Here is a 16,813-nt window from a genome sequence, read left to right as displayed (position 1 = left end):
AAAAATGGCAGTTTTGAAAAAATCTTACTTTTAAAACTTCACCCGCAGTTTACGATCAATACCTCCTTTACGACAGACATGTAGATTCAAATCTAAAAGGGTCATTTGAGACACCTCTAGGCTTGTGCGCCATTCACGTCAGCAAAACACGTTTACTTAAACCGGTTTAACTGAATGAAAATTAGAAAAAGATAACTGAAAAACTGAATTTTTCACACGATTCAAGTGGTCACTGACTTGTTACGTTCAATGTGCTAAATTTGAAGTCGACTGACAAACATTTTAGGTTTAAGCAGTTTCTAGGGAGAAAACAAATTTAAACCGTGTTTAAAAAACAGCTGAAGATCACGTTTAAGCTTCAGTGTAAAATGGGGTATGTCTTTTATAAACAGAGTTGAAAATAAACGAACTATTCTCTGTGTTCTCACATGTGGCATCTGCTGAAAAGAACGAACACCCTCTTGAAATTTGCGATGGATCTCCCTCACTTGAATGTCCAAACTGTTGCCGCCAGCACCACCCACTTGAGCTGTCCATGTCAACAACTCAAAATGTTGAGTTGTCTGAACGAGTTCCAGTACATCATTACAGCGCTCCATGAAGTTGTTTAGCGATGTAAAACACGCATTGTTTCGAGGAGGCCAAGGAGAGTCAGTCCACAGTTCTAGAGTATCAAAACCACTGTTACTTTCCGAGAGGCTGTTTCCTCGATGAAACATCTTTGTATTTCTGGGGGTTAGGCTGTTGTTGTACAGTTTGCTGTACCACACAATACCTCCACTGTCCCTACTGTGGAAAAAGACATGACCACAATGCTCAAGATGGCAATGATATATACAACACTATTTTGCAGATATTTAACACGGACTGTCCTGAACAATCGGCGAAGAAACGCCTTCACACCAAAGCGGTAATTAAATGAGAGGCTGCTGGAGAATGGAAAATGTGAATTGTTGACTTTCAAATGCAGAGGTCTCAGAGCTGAAGGCATGTGTTAACCTTTGAACTCCCAAGATCTGATTGTAAATTCTCCCCTCGAGCTGCTACACATTTCCTTGTAAATCGGTTACGAGAACTTGGCGTTCAATCAAGGTATCACTCTGTACCTGATGAGTTTCAGTATTCTCAGTGCCTGTTTGTTGGATAATGTATGGATATTATAGGGAGAAGTCACATGTTAATCACTTCTGGGAGTTAAACGGTCAATTTTACTTGGACTTACTTAGTTCCTGACTGTTCAGATAATCTTTGTTGATTTGTGTCATCAGCTCTGTCCTTTTTATCCAAGTAACAACCTCGGAATGCAGCACATACTCGCAAGGCATCCTTCAAATTGGTGTAAGACTGAAGGGAGAAACAAAAAAGGTTAGCAATTGAAAGTGGTCATTATGAAGAACATGACCAACCTAATACTACAACCTAATGTTCCTTCCCTAAGTTTCCTAAGAGTTTTGATGAATACAGACTTAAAGTTGAAAAAAGTGTAGTTTGGAAAAGGTGACAAAGAAAATTCACTTACTGCTAAGAGATTTTCCAGCACATGTTCTCCCACCAGCTGCCTTGCTCGAGCAACAACTTCATTTGACAACATGGTCAGTAGTCTCATGAAATTTCTGTTGTCATGATAATACCTAAAAAGGAGATGAAATTACATGATTGAAGTACAACTGCCTCTTTTCCCAAAGTGCTGCAAAAACCTCATTAAACAATAAGTTTGTTTGTTGGAAGTCAGATCCTAAAAAAACAGTACCTCAACAAACTGCATAATTATAGAAATAGACATCTATATTTATACAGGATAGCCCCTTCAGTGTGGTAAACACTGGTATCAACGGGGATCCTGTTACCCACCCATCCCACCCCAGGGGAGGACAACCATCACACAGTAATCTCGTGCGTGGGAAATTAACGTCTCCTGCCCCTAACCCTACAGGAGACGGAACCTCCATTTATTCGTCCCTATCTGAGAAGACTAGAGTATCTAACCATTTCTCGATGTTATAGAAAGGCAGCATATTCTTCTCAATTATTTTAAGACCCTGAGTGTTCATCCGGCCGGGGCTTGAACCCTCGACCTCCTGCACAACAGTCCAGCACCCTATCCATTGAGCTAACCAGGAAGTGGTTAGCTCAATGGATAGAGCTACCTCAATGGATAGAGATAATTTTACACATGATTGGCTGAAAGCATCTATTAATTCTTAACGTCAAGTTCTGTAACTTAACTTACCTTGAGTGAACCCAAACAAGAAAGAGAGTATGCACTAAGGGGGGGAAAACAGACACCATATCAGCAGACTTGGTTGCATAATGAAGCTTCTCAAACCAAGGTAAGAGAGTACTCAGAAACTGCAGGTTATCATTGGTCTCTGCTTCAGCCTTGGTAAGAAAAAATACAAAAGAATAAGATAAACTGGCTGTTCCATTTTTCATACTACGACATCTTGGTATGAACTGTGGGATAAAAATAAATTAGGTTTTGAAGGAAAATAACAATTATTCAGCATGATCCTTCTCTGAAATATCTTCAAATGATAATTCTCAGACAATAATAACTGCTGACAGAAATTACCCATGGAAGTTTACAAAACATAGCCAACAAGTTCTTTTTTTTTTTTCACTAAACCAGATGATGGATGTGGGTTTCCTGATGCACAAGTACAGCCCGTTACTTAAAGCCTCTCCCATAGTAAAAGCATTTTCCAATTGAAGAAATACATGATTGCAAACCAGCCAGGGACTTGAAACAATGCCTTATATATGGCCACAATTTCCCTGTATTTCTGTTAAACATGACCAATGAAAACAAGAATTTAAGCACTAAAAACTAATTGTTTTCAAGGAAATTGATGTAAAACTACTCTTAACAAATTTCCTACCTTTGCAATTTCTCTCTTGACAAGGTGAAAAGATTGTGCATATGTACTGTGAGCATCTTCCAGATTCATCATGATATTGAGTGCTACATGTGAACACAGCTGCTCACTCACAGATGTGATCTTCTCCAGTCGCTCTGACCACATCTGATGAAAAAAAAAGTTTTTTTGGGTTTTGATTCAATGGAAAATTAAATCAACAAAAGCAGAGTATAACACTTGTAATCTTCCTCTACAAACTTTTCTATTATTATACTTTCCCTAAGAAGGCCCTTGGAAATTTAACCCTTCTCACCCTTAAGAGTGACTAATGTCTAATTTCTCCTTACAATATCACCCCTGAATCACACATTAAAGTCATGAGAATAAAGGAAATGATCACAAACAAAATAAGTGCTTGATTGTTAAACAAATTCTTCTTTTCAGCACCTTAGGAAATGAAAACCGTTATGGAGAATATGCAGATGGGTGTTGGGGAGTAAAGGAGCAACTGTCACATATGACTTTCCTGGTTTCCCTCAACAGCTTCCATTACAATATTAGTACAAAAACATGCTAGAGTTGGTTCAAAAACAAGAATAACATTGTAATGAGGGTATAAGAGTATCACTTTTTTTTTTTTCATTTAAAGAAAAGGTGTCCTGGAATCAGAAATCAGGCAGGTAACATCATGTTCAGTTCCCCAAGTTCAAATGTTTACAGCATTTCCACCAAGAGAGACATAATATGTTTGTGCAATCAATTGTTCAATTACACACAATGATGTGAATCCCAGTTTTAGCTTTGAAATGTTCTACTGTTGGGTATGAAGCAATACCTGTATTTCATCCAGTGGACCTGGTTTTGGACCAAACTTTTTTATTTCAATCTCTGGGTCTAGCTTCAGAGTAACCTATAAAAAATAAGTACAATACATAGAAAATAATGCACTTATGAAAAGATCCACCTAAGGGTATAGTAAAAAAAGTTTGGAAATTTAGTTAATTTGATACTTGATAACTGACTAATGTCAGCACAAAAATTTGAAGCAGAGAGATCAGTGTGTACTAGAGAATGGCACATAGAAAATCAAAGGGCTGATGGATATGTTTGATCTGATTTCAAAATTTAGAGGCACTAATGACAAGACAACAAACACACACCCACTTGTTCTTTTGAATTCACATTTTAGGAGGTGAGAAATTAAAAGAACAGGGCTAACCAATAAACGGTTAACACTTAAAATCTTCAAACCTGAAAAACATATGACCGTTAATTAGCAATGTTCAACAAGTTTGAGCTAGCTTTAAGTGGATACCATTCTGCACTCATTGCTGATACAGATTTAAATAATTTCAACCCTCCGCCATCACCTAGTGGCTTAAATGATTTTAAATTATTACTGGGCTGTACAGTAAGTACTCTTTCCATTAAAAAAGGGATATGTCACTGTCATATGTACTAGGACTACAATTGCAAACTGGAGATTTGTGTTTCTGTGGATACTCTACAAGGAGTGACTAATATACTGTAAGCTCATTGATTTTGAACCATAATTGTTAAAAAAATGTCAATTTTTTTCAAAATGGCACCAAACCTTACAGATTAAGTGTCTGTTGATCACATTATACACGGATACGATTGCATTAGAAACCTTTAGTTCACAGAGTTTTCCGAGACTTTTGAGAGTTTTACCTTGATCTGTTTTATCCAATTAACCACAGCTGTCTCCAGCACATGAATGACCGCAGGTCGTCTACTACTGTATGCGGCTGCCTCTGACAACACCTCAATTGATGGTAGCGGTAAAGTGACCTGATCTTTTGAACTGCCCTCAGAAACTTGCAAGACTGAAACCAGCCTGTGGACTAGGTCCATAAGTTTGTCGGCACTCACACCTCCACCCATCTCAATACTTAACAGCGGCAAGAACACATCCTTTGTCAGAGTACTTGCATGGGTAAGTGGTTGATATGAACAGTCGCAGAAGGCAACATCTGTGACTATTTTATCTCTGGAGAGTTTCCCTGCTTCATTGTTCTTGACAAAGTAAACAGACTTTTCCTTTGAGCCGCTGGGTGGAGTAAGCGATGCCATGAGATTTTTGCCAGCAGGAGATGTTGAGTAGTATATAAACAACTTCTTCATCTCTTCATTGTTGCAAAATTCAAACATAGCCTCCCTGCAAAGAAGAGACGTAATCAAATATAAATAATGAAACATGCCATGCTCTTGCTTGAGTACAGTTCAGCTAAAAAAAAAAAAAAAAAAGTTGCCTACATGTACACAACATTTGCTCAAATATCCTGAGAGGAAGGGATATATTGAGGACCCTCTCAAAAATTAATCTGTAAAATATCAATTTGTTGTAATTTTGAAATTGATATATCTCATTAACCAAGCGCAAGGGCCGTACTGGGAGAATATTGGCCCGAGGTCTTGACAGTACAGACCGAGCACAGCGAGGTCTGTACAAAAAAAGACCGAGGGCCGATATTTTCCCAGTACGGTCCTAAGCAAGCTTGGTTAATAAGATATTTATTATACGACTGAAGTTTAAAGGGACACAAGTGCGGTATCATTCGGGACCATTCGGGACAGTGCCCAGTCAAATACTGAGAGAATATTGACCGGCAATTCAGCATTTTGATTGGTTGATTTTAGTTATTGGCCCTCTGACTGCCCGAGTCATGTAATAAAAATGAGTTATTGTATTTCCTGAAATAAGTATGCGCACCCCAGTAAGCACCCTCTCCCAATTAAGTACTCTCCCCCTTGTGGGCCATAATATCAAACAAGCACATCTCTCCAAAATGTCCCCTCTTCTTTTCCTATTACCACTTTATCTAAATAAGTTTTTAAGTTTCAGTTACAGCAGAATCAGTACAGGGTAATTGCATCTTAGTAAGCATTCCCCCGCCTCCCCCTCCCCCCCCCCCCCACCATTGATTAAGCAGTCTCCCTCCAAAGCTCAGCCACTGATTTAAGCCAACATTTTAAATAAGCACCACATACTTAATTTTGAATAAATAATGTATTTACACTATTAGGTAGAGGAAGGCAATCTGATGATATGGTCTATAATATTATATAGTGATCATGATAGTAAGGCTCACATCCTGATGCCTTGATTAAAGTTTGTTTTCCAAAAAGTCTTACCAGTACACCAAGTCTATAATCTCATTGCTGGGCATAACCCAGTTTCCATACCCTCTGAGCTAATCTCATAGCTATTCTGCTTACATATATCAAGGTGTAGAACCTCACCTTTTGAATTTGCTGGTATTCAGAGATGTGTATATTCTAGGGTAGGAAGCCAGGGTGAGAAAATAATTTATCCCAAAACTACTTTCAAAGCAAAGATTAACTACAAAATGTCCATTAGGTAATGTGGAACTCCTACAACACCATAGAATCTCATAAGCCACAAAATCTTCAGCTGTTGCTGGAAAACAACATTACCTGCTCTTTTCATTGGTGAACATATGCTTAAGCTCCTCTGCTCGAGGTTTGAGGGACGATGTCACCCTGGTCTCTATCCACCGCAGTCTCTCATCCAGCTCCATGTTTCACTCTTTATTTATTCCTATTGATTGTAACTTGATTTCATATCTTTCTCTGAAAAGTATATTTTAGCAGAGTGAATTGAACTATTCATTCACCACATGGGAAATTATCAGTTGTGATTCAAATCAAGAGAAACATTTCTTTACACAACTCTCTCGACATTTTGTTAGTGACAATTATGCCAGAAAAGTGCATTTTACTTTGCACACTTCCAACGCTTATGATCAGTACAATACTAAAGGATCTATCCATTCTTGCCGACACTCATTTTACTCAATCATTTAGATAAGGAGCTCTGCACTGACTCGAAAAGATAACCTATAATTAAGGCAATCGCGTTAACAATCATCTCTATTATCAGACGAAAAAAGCTCTGTATGTGATGAACGACTTACGAACTCCAAAAGTTTGCATAAATAAAATTCGCATTTTTGACAATCTCTTCTCGTTCATGTGTTACAAATAAGGAAAACAAAATAAAACAAACCAAATTAAGCTAAAGATCAAACCTGCAAAAATATACAATGAAATCGATCACAATTGGCTGCGAAATGAGCAAGGTCTTTTCAACTTTAACTTAGTTAAATTGGTTGGCGTGCGGATCAGTGCATTTCTATCTTAAAACAGCAACATCGCGCATAACTAAGTTGTCAGTCAAAGATTAGTTGATAGGTAAGAAATTTGGAATTCGCGCCTACTTTCATGATCAAAGCCTGCAAAAGTCAGTTCTGACTTCATCTGAAATCATACCTCTCCACTTGTATACAAAATAGAAGTAACTTACCTGCACCAATCTATGCATTTCTTCGCCCAAAATTTTAAGAAATGATCACGTCTGACAAAACCTTGCAAGATTTTGTTGTGCTGTCTAATATGAAAAGTCTGCCATCTTTGTTTGAGTTCGTTGCCAGAGTTATAGTCACGTGACCTAATATCGATTTGGTATTGATTGCCGGATCAGAGAAAAATGGCGGACGGAGTGGTCGAAAACGATTCAATATGTACAGCTGGGATTATCATCATCGGAGACGAGATCTTAAGAGGTCACACCAAAGATACAAATTCTCGCTATCTCTTGAAGAAATTATGGTCCTTAGGAGTAAAAGTGGGTAAAGTTTCTGTGATTTCAGACGAAGTGGACGAAATTGCTCACGAAGTAAGACAATTCTCCTCCAGATATACTGTCGTTATAACTACAGGCGGAATTGGTCCGACTCACGACGATGTTACATTGAACGGCATCGCTAAAGCCTTTGGAGAAGATCTAGTTCTCAATGACAAATTAGTGGAGTTAATTTCCAATTGTTATCAGGAGGAAATTAATTCGTCCCATTTGAAAATGGCTCGTGTTCCTTCGTCAGGCAAACTTGCCTTTGGAAAAGATCCCTCAGGAAAACCAAGCTGTTTTCCTCTTATATCTGTGCACAACGTGTATGTTTTTCCTGGGGTGCCGCAGTACTTGGAAAAGTCGTTTGGCCTTTTGGAAGATATTCTTATTATTTCCAACTGTAAAAGGCGATTTCTCTTGCAAAAGATTTACCTCTCCGTAGATGAGACAGCCATTGCTTCCATTTTGGATGAGGTGGATGAGAAATTTAAAGGGAAAGTACATTTTGGATCATACCCTGATATCTGTAACCAACATTTTAAAGTCAAACTGACTGTGGAGTCGGACAGTTCAGGGGACCTCCAAGAGGCCTGGGACTATCTCTTGGGAAGGTTACCCAAGGAGTTTGTGGTGAAGACCGAGGTGGACAGACATGACTGTGATGCTTCAGTTTCAGAATGTAAGTTTTATTTCATAACAGTATATGTAGATTACTAAGTGTGATGGTATCATGGTTGTCAAGTTCTTTTTGTGGGATTTCTGGGTGAAGAGTGCCAAGATGAAGATTCACCAACTTGCCTCTCACTTGAGATTTTCTTCATCTTGTTCACTCATGGAGCTTTGAACCATTCCATTCTTCTCATTAGTACTATAATTATAGTGAGTATTGTGATTCTGTTCTGTTCCTAGAGGTTGATCACAAGGATGAGGTGTCCTTGTAAAGGACTGCTTTCTGAGTTTGTGAAGAAGGGTTTGACAACCTATGTAGAAGTCATTATCTGAGTCATCTGAGTCATATACCCCACCTAGCCTCCCCCTCCCCCCCATAACCAGAGTGCAATCACTCAACTATTAACTTTTCTTTGATTATGCTCAGGTTGTTTGACAGTTCAGTGGAGAGATCTCATATTAATTCTCCTTTCTATGTGTGACACATTTCTTATGATGTTAACTGTAACTATTTAACAATTGGTTCATACATCAGTGTGCATTTATTGAGATATGAAGCACACGGGAAGTTTGGAGAGCACGAAAGATGCACAAGAAATACTCGAGGCGCAGCCGAGAGCAACTCTAGCTTCTTGAGTGCACTCCAAACTTCCCAAGTGCTTCATATCTTGATGAATGCACAGCTGACATATGAACCAATTGTTTTATAACATTTTCAACACTGTAGTTTATGTATAAAGGGCAGAAATTCCCTCCCCTACGCATTGTTTCTTTATTTTGTTTCAGAAAAGTATTTCACTATGCTTCAATGACCTTGACTCAGATTGGTCAAAAACTGACAGGTGAATTCATGCCTGGAAATGAAGTTAGAGTTGCAAAGCGAGATGAAACCAGCCTTGATTTTGTTTTCCCTTTCTCTGGGTTCTTTCTCGGGAGTTAAAAAATCCACTCCCAAAGGAAAAGTAGGCAGATCTTCATCAGCTTGTTTGCTTGTTGCCATGTATAGTTTAACTTTTTTGCAGAAGTTTTTCCCAATTTTTTTTTTAATGAAAAATGCTGAAGTCACTCGCGAGAAAAAAATTTTTTCACAAGGCATTTGTTTGCCGACATCACCAGCATGCACAATGGAAAACTGAAGCACGCTCTCGCTTTTGAATTCGATTGCATGAATTTACAAGCTATGTTATAAAAGGTGTTAATTCATGACAGTGAAAAAATCTTAGCATCAGTCAACATATCAGTAACCAACAACAGTGGATGAACTTTACCAGGACATTCACAGGAGCTGCTGATACCATTGATGGCTCTTAACCCTTTCTTTCTCAAGATTTAAACATTGATCCTCCTTCTCTGTCTTGAAATCATCTCCTTTAGCTGGAGTTCTATTAATGTGTTGTTAAATCAAATATCCTCTTGTTGATGTTTTACTTTCTTATCATCACTTTACCGATTATGTGTCAATAATGTTAGGAAAGATTTATAGTTGGTCAGCAGGGCTCTACACTTACTTTTCAACTTACAAGCCAGATGGCCCGTGACAACTTAGAAGTTACATCAATTTCAGTTTATTTACTAGCCAAACTGGCAAGTGAAAATCGAAAACCACCAGCCAAAAGTGAATTTCCACTATACTGTAGCTAGTTGGCTATGGTTAGTGTTGAGCCCCAAATCAGTCCCAGTAGTGAATGGGGTTAAACTTCTCTTTACTAAGAATAGACATTCTTTTTACATTTCATTCCTTTAATTTAGGTCCACCCAGTCCTACTTCTCCGAACGAAGACAGTGAGCAAGTTGTGAATGTGGAGAAAGTGTACCACCTCCTTAATCCCAAAGATGAGTCAAACACAAGTGCTTGCCTGAAAGGTGCCTGGGCTATCATAGAACAGACACTACAGCTGTATTCTCTTGATGAGCTGTGTATCAGTTTCAATGGTGGCAAGGACTGTACTGTGCTGCTCCACATCTTACATGCTGTGCTAAATAAATTATCTCTACCTGTTAAACAGCTAAAGGCCTTATACTTTCGCAATGAGTCACCATTTCCACAAGCAGAAGAGTTCATCTCAGAAACTACCAAAAGGTACAACTTGAATCTCATAAAATTGACAGAAAATATTAAAATGAATCTAAGGACGTTGAAAGAAACTCACCCAAAAATCAAGGCAATATTTTTGGGCACCAGAAGGCATGATCCATTTTCTGACACACTGCACGCATTTTCTCCAACTGACCCCGACTGGCCACACTACATGAGGGTTAATCCAATTCTTGATTGGCATCATGCGGATGTCTGGGCAGTGATCCAGGAATGTAACATTCCATACTGTAGTCTATATGACGAAGGGTACACATCACTGGGCAGCACCCACGACACTAAACCTAACCCTGCCTTGAAATGTAAAGATGGCAGTGACAAGTATAAACCAGCCCACATGCTAGAGGATGGGAATCTAGAGAGGGCAGGGAGAAACTGATTGACTTTTTGTTAAATAAATAGCATTGTTGGATTAACTTGTGCAGAAGATTTCTCACTTTTGGAATGATCAGCAGCGCTGAGCTATATAATGAAACTTATAACAGTTATTTCAACAAAATACATGTACACAGTGGTATTGTTTTGTTTGGGATGGTTCAGCTTAACATACAATGTGTGGTACCCTAGTCCTAACATTAAACCATGCAAGTTCGTGTATTCAGAGCAGATACTTCATGAAGGTAATTATGGTCTGCTGAGCAGTTTGTATTTTTTTTCATGTGTAAAAGTTTTTAATAATACTTTTCTTTTTATGGTATTGGTTGCTTTGAAAATGGAATAAATAATGAACTGTGGAAGTGCATTTATTGTTTTCATATATTTCACAGTACACTTATTTCTAAATTTAAGCAGTAATGCCCCAAAAAATGTGTAGCAACTAAGATATCACACTAGCAGGCCTTCCAATTGCATGGCTCAATGTCCTTTACAACATCCTGCCCTGGTATATTCATTGGTTTGAATTCAACCTTTATCTCTTAATTACTCATACTTTTTAACATTTCATCTAATCATCAGATAGCATGCTCTTAAAAACCTTGCATAGAACAAAGTTGGAGCTCACTCTGTACCTCCTGTATAAACTGTATAACTGCTATTAACAATTTATGCCCATAAAAAAAAAAATATAGTTTCCAGTGGCTTAGGTATTTGCTGAGATACTAAGAGTATCCGAATGAAAGATACCCTGGCAGGAGTCCCACAAAGGACCAAGCTTGGTCCCTGGTTGTTCACTCCAATGATTGATGACAAAAAACAACAGCGAAACTGAAATATGGAAGTATGAGAACAATGCAACCATTACTGAGCTTTTCGTCAAGAACTAAACAAGCACAATTAAGGACTCTATCAACAAACTGGTTTCCAAGTCTCCTAATAACAAGTTTCGACTTCACAAAGGACTAAGAAGATGTAAAGAGATGGGTATCTCCTTTATTGAGAACAAGGCTGAGTTTGCTCGGGTAAACTCAAAGAAAAGTGCAAGTTTAATTTTAAAAGCAATAGACCACACTTTCTAGTGGTTTACTGAGGAAATAACCGGCTTGGAATTTTGAGATAACATTAGAAAAGGTTATAAATCACTTGGTGTGTCTCCTGCTCACAATTGACAAACTTTCCTTGTGTCCTCTCAGAATCCCAACTTGTAATTTACAAACTTTTCTCAAGTTCTCTCAACATCATACATAGGTTATTATGGCAGTAATAAAGTGGAAGTTTGGACTTCTATTTCCAAGAAATCATTTTGGGGGGGGGGGGAAATTGTGATTTACATTCATGACAGCTTCCATTTAGCCTAGGTATTGTAATCTGTTGCTACTGACAAAACTATAGTTGAAAACTATTATAAAAGGTGATATTTAAGCTTAGGTTAAATTCTGATTTGATACACAATCTAAAGCTAAGTTCAATGCTTTTTAAAACCTTGTAGTTATTTGAAATGTATACATACATTCACGACTTTCAGTATCAATTTTTCTTAAAGTTATGTAACTATCGAATGATTTACTGAATAATAATAACCTCTCTGCCAAGTGGCTGATAAAAAAGTTGATTACCTTATCTTCAACTTGCACAGTTCAGTTATTTGCTGATTTCCTTTGCTTTGTCAGAAAACAAAAATGAAAGTGATTTCAGAAATTCACCAGGGGAAAGCCTACTTTCCATCCAAGTCAGGAAAACAGCTTCTCCAGCCTGGCACATTTGAAAATAAGGGCACACTTGACCTTTGATACCTGGCCATGTGTCGCCCTCTTTGGTCCGTTGATTTTACATCGTTAGTGTCCCATTTTCACAGTCCATTGAGTTTTACAGACAGCTGGTATTGCATATTTCTAACATTAGGAGTTGCACAGAATGTGTACATTCCTTTTCCACAGTCTTTAGGTGAATCATTGAATACTACATCACCTGCCTGTGTATAGATTTCTACTTTACATGTATCACCACGTTCCTACCGTTTCTTCCCATTAATCCCCTTTACAATGACAGTGAATTCAATAGGCTAGCCACACAGTGTATTATACATTTACACCCTTTGCCCCATGTCCCATAGTTACAGTTGATGTACCAGCATATGTACAGATATCAATGACACACCCAAAGTTATTAATCGCCAGCTGCAGTTTTTCATCTGTATCAAACTTAAAGACATTATGTGCACTTGGTTCCAGTTGCCACCTTACTGAATTTCGGTTTTGCAATCTGCCTAACATCTGACTGTGGATGTTTAAAGTCTCTACTTCACTGCCATTTTCCAAAACCTTCTCAGTAGTTCTACACCGCTAAGTATACTATGCAAGGCTGCAACCAGTTCCTCTTGTTGGACTTTTAGAGACTTTCGTTTGGCATTTTTCAGTTCTCACACACCCTTAATCAGTTTTATTGTCTTCAATGAGATTCTTTCTTAAAGTGACATTGCTTTCCATATATTCCGCCATATTTGTCTCTTGACTAGTGGGTCAGTCAATTCAAGCAAAACAAATGGCGCTAAACGGTTGACATCTGTCAATCAGTAGAATTTAAAACGGCTTTCAAATATAGTTTGAAAACGCCGTTTATTTTTAAAGGTACCTTTTTCGCACTTATGCGAACACCGCTTCCAACCGCAAAAAAGGTACCTTTTTTTGCTCTTTTGATAGGAACGTTTCTAAACAGCAAAAAAGGTACCTTTTTCGCGCTTTTGAAGAGATCGCTTCAAATTGAAAAAAGGTACCTTTTTCGTGCTTTAAAGTTTTGTTTAATAAAGTGAGAAATGGATGAAAAGCGGACAATATTGGCGATAAAATATTTCCCCTCGAAAGCTTAAAATACCCGCCTTTTTTCCTCTAAAAAGGTACCTTTTTTTAACTTTTCACCTAATCGACTAGCATTAGCAAAAAAGGTAACAATTTTGCATGTTGTTCTATGAAAAATAAATGCAGAAAGTTAATTTTTTTGCTCTTTTCAATTAGGAGAGTTGATCTTTTTGTAAAAAAGCAGATTTGCCGGAACCTTTCACTGATTTAAGTTGTTTCAACTGTGTTGTTTATTCAACAACGTACAGACTGGTTCTCTTCAAAGTCCAAGGCGGAAAGCGTGGTCTCGGTTACCATGTGATGTAAAGACTACCGGAACTGAATTTTAAATAATCACAGAGCGTTCTCGTTGGTATACCCCCAGGGGATGAAACAGACGCGGACGCTCGTCGGAAATTTTAAATTTAACCCCTAAAGGAGACCATCTGGGCGTGGCTGAAGCAAATTTTGATCTCTAAATGAGACCGCTCATATTCATGCATCGTCTCTTTGGCACTTGGTCATAGAAAACTTGTTAAACACGAAGGCGCGTTATATAAGGAAGTCTTCCCTGGGAAGACCTAGGCTCATTTGTCACCCACCGCCGACGTGCGCGGGCCAAATTTAAAATGGCGGGCGATTTGAACACCCGAAAGGTAAGGTATACGAGAATTGATTGCTGTGCCTTTCCTGTCTTTACTTGCCCTAGAATTGAAATATCTTTATCTAACACCAAGTAGTACTTCACAGATTAGAATTTTTTTAGAGGAAAGTTTAATCGAGGAGCTGAACGGTTGGCTTACCGTAAACAACGGGGAGATCGTTCGGGTAGAGAAACCACGAAAGAAAATATCCACGCCAGGTAAGTTGGCTCTTCAACGAATCATATTTACAACAAGATTACAAACTGATATTATTCCACTATTCGCAATGTCTATGCCAATAATTCTATTTGTAATGTCAAGTCCGATCCGAGGGGGTATTGTATAATACTGTCAGACCGTTAAGCATAAATATTCAATGTCCTGTTTTTAATGATCGGGAACTCGCAAAACGGATAAATATTTCAAGGCCATAGTTTGGGTCATACTTTTTAATCTAAATTGTATGCCTTTTTCTGCTAGCTACAAAATCTTATCTTCGGCTTTTTAGTTTGCCGAAAGATATTTTTACCCGCCATTTGCAACGTTCTCGAACGATGTCCTTTACAGCGCTAATTTTGCTTTCTTTGACAGTTTCCGAAGACAATGAAGCCACGGAAATGGCAGCGGCAACATGTGTCGAGCTGCAGCACGAGCTCCTTAGTCAAGAGATCGACAATAGATATTTTTATACAATTCTAAACCGCCACGGTTTATAGCGCGATCTTATTTACATAGCCAGGAAGGAAGCATTAGGATATTACGTAGAAGATGTTTGAAAGGTCCTGCCAGTCTGAGTTGTGGAAGATCTTCGGAAACGGTGGCCAAATCCTGATGGAGTGCCCTACTGTGCTCACCGTCGTTCATAAAACCAGCATTACAATACTCCATCAGCACTTCCCTCCAAAATAGTATACATTTCTTTGTATAGTGACGATAAGGTACAATAGAAGCTATAATTATTGTTTCACAATAGACTGTATGCCCTAATTCTGAACTCCACTATACAATATCTTGAGGGATTGATCAGCATTTTCCATGTTCTTCTTCCACTGCTTGTACCTTAGGTTGTGATCCTACTAGGAGAAAAAGAAGGAATTGGGTTGTAGTTTATTTCCTCTCAATAAAGATTATACACAGATGCTATAAATTTATAATAATTGTCATTGAGTCGCAAAGATTTCTGAGCATATGAATCCAAAATGATGTCATCATTCAAGAGAATTGAATGAGCATCATCAACTGAAAAAAGGACTCATTTCAACAGAAAATGGAAAAGCAACTGAAATAATACTTTGCCTTGAACCATCCTTGATCATCAATAAACTCATTCCAAGACCAAAGCTACATCATCTCTGAAAAGGGAAGCAAACAAGTAGTAGCCTTACATCGTGAAACTTTAAGAGCTTCTGCAAACAACCTAGAAGCTGCCAAATACATACTTAGTCTAGGCAAGGCATATGGCAAAGCCTACAAGCATCGTCATTATTATATACATGTAAATACAAGTACTGTCTTGAATAAAATAGATGCAAATGTGAAAGAGACACTAATTTCAAATGAATTCAGTCTTGATAAAAAAAGTTGTGATTGATCATGACTATAGATAGATTACAACAATAACAACTTTATCAGTGAGTAAAAAAATGCCAATGTGTTGTAAATTGTAAAGTGCACTCAATGCATGACATGACGAGTCATGTCCTGAATGATTTAGTACTTTTTTTGATCAACAAACACTAAAAGTCTTGTTTATGTTTGATGGCTTTAGATTAATAGATAACATGCTGGTAACAGATTAAATAAATTATTACAAAACTGAAGAGCACCACACACTCATTGACATATGAACTTTTATACATACTTACCATGCCAGGTGTCAAAGGAATTCTTGATGCCTCTTTGGTCAAACCAATTTTTCAATGATTGGACACAGTCATGTGCCACCTCTGTTAAGTTTTATGCTAAAAGCAAGGTATGTTTGTTATATTATGGTTTTTAGTGGACAGGAATGCCACATCATAACAGCCAAAATGGAGAAAGAGAGCTATCAATTTATTAAAAATGCTGCAGGGGGGGGGGGGGGGCAAAAATCACAAAGACGACTGATAAGATGATAGAAGTGGAAACAGGCTTTCAGAAAAGTGAGGCACAAGTTATCAAATTCATGGAGCTTAGCATTCGGTTGGAATTTCTTACCTCATACAAAGGTAATACGGTGAACAAAACGAGTTAAAAAGGAAATTTTACTTCTGTTTCTTTTCGCGTAATTCTGTATTTCTTCGCGGAACCCTAAACAAGACCTTGGCGACTTAAAATATTGGCGCTTTGCCTGGAAAATCCTAAGCGGGACCAAAATCCAAAATTTACATTCCTAAGCGAGACGACTAGCATCCCCGTCTGTTTCATATGGGAGTCCCCCCCACCCCGTATACCATTTTGCTTTTTGAAAATCACCCGATTGTAACTTCCCTCCGCACACCACACAAGCATTGTAAGACTTTGACGCTTCATATAAGTTACAGAGAGAGAAATGAGAAGAGAAGTTGTCTCAAGTACCCGTTCCATCATTGTTTTCGACGCCTTGCAGCTTCACTTCTTGAGGATTCTTGAGCAGAAAACCGACGCAGGCGCATACCAGCGGTTGACCGCAACAAACAAACAAT

At 38.2% G+C, this 16,813-nt stretch overlaps 3 protein-coding genes and 1 long non-coding RNA gene across 4 annotated transcripts in view; 2 read left to right on the top strand and 2 right to left on the bottom strand.

The window, feature by feature from the left end:
* Positions 1-7,326, bottom strand: part of LOC111339840 (uncharacterized) — a 72,850-nt gene extending 65,524 nt beyond the window's left edge. The window contains exons 1-9 of the mRNA XM_088728981.1: positions 7,207-7,326; positions 6,318-6,473; positions 4,551-5,037; positions 3,694-3,768; positions 2,880-3,023; positions 2,231-2,379; positions 1,520-1,631; positions 1,223-1,344; positions 429-789 (exon numbers count right to left, since the gene is read on the bottom strand). Coding sequence (XP_088585107.1) covers positions 429-789; positions 1,223-1,344; positions 1,520-1,631; positions 2,231-2,379; positions 2,880-3,023; positions 3,694-3,768; positions 4,551-5,037; positions 6,318-6,421 — 1,554 coding nt within the window. The 5' untranslated portion in view covers positions 6,422-6,473; positions 7,207-7,326. The remainder of the gene's footprint in view (positions 1-428; positions 790-1,222; positions 1,345-1,519; positions 1,632-2,230; positions 2,380-2,879; positions 3,024-3,693; positions 3,769-4,550; positions 5,038-6,317; positions 6,474-7,206) is intronic.
* A 53-nt stretch (positions 7,327-7,379) lies between these two features.
* LOC111339826 (bifunctional FAD diphosphatase/FAD synthase) lies at positions 7,380-11,036 on the top strand. The gene is made up of 2 exons (XM_022946548.2): positions 7,380-8,209; positions 9,949-11,036. The coding sequence occupies exons 1-2, from the start codon at positions 7,390-7,392 to the stop codon at positions 10,671-10,673; spliced, it is 1,545 nt and encodes a 514-aa protein (XP_022802283.1). The 5' UTR covers positions 7,380-7,389; the 3' UTR covers positions 10,674-11,036.
* A 2,911-nt stretch (positions 11,037-13,947) lies between these two features.
* On the top strand, positions 13,948-15,297 carry LOC148727169 (uncharacterized). The gene is made up of 3 exons (XM_088728938.1): positions 13,948-14,162; positions 14,257-14,368; positions 14,742-15,297. Exons 1-3 carry the CDS (start codon positions 14,136-14,138, stop codon positions 14,864-14,866), a joined length of 264 nt encoding a protein of 87 aa, XP_088585064.1. The 5' UTR covers positions 13,948-14,135; the 3' UTR covers positions 14,867-15,297.
* Positions 14,370-16,796, bottom strand: LOC148727168 (uncharacterized). Its single transcript, XR_015990124.1, has 4 exons — positions 16,707-16,796; positions 16,016-16,111; positions 15,447-15,502; positions 14,370-15,223 (listed from the first exon to the last, which is right to left on the bottom strand). It is a non-coding gene; the product is annotated as an uncharacterized LOC148727168 (long non-coding RNA).
* Positions 16,797-16,813: the final 17 nt, after the last annotated feature.

Source organism: Stylophora pistillata, chromosome 7, assembly GCF_964205215.1.
Source record: "Stylophora pistillata chromosome 7, jaStyPist1.2, whole genome shotgun sequence".
Taxonomy (NCBI): Eukaryota; Metazoa; Cnidaria; class Anthozoa; order Scleractinia; family Pocilloporidae; genus Stylophora; species Stylophora pistillata.
Note: the sequence above shows the minus strand (reverse complement) of the source record. Positions and strands in the feature narration are given on the sequence as shown.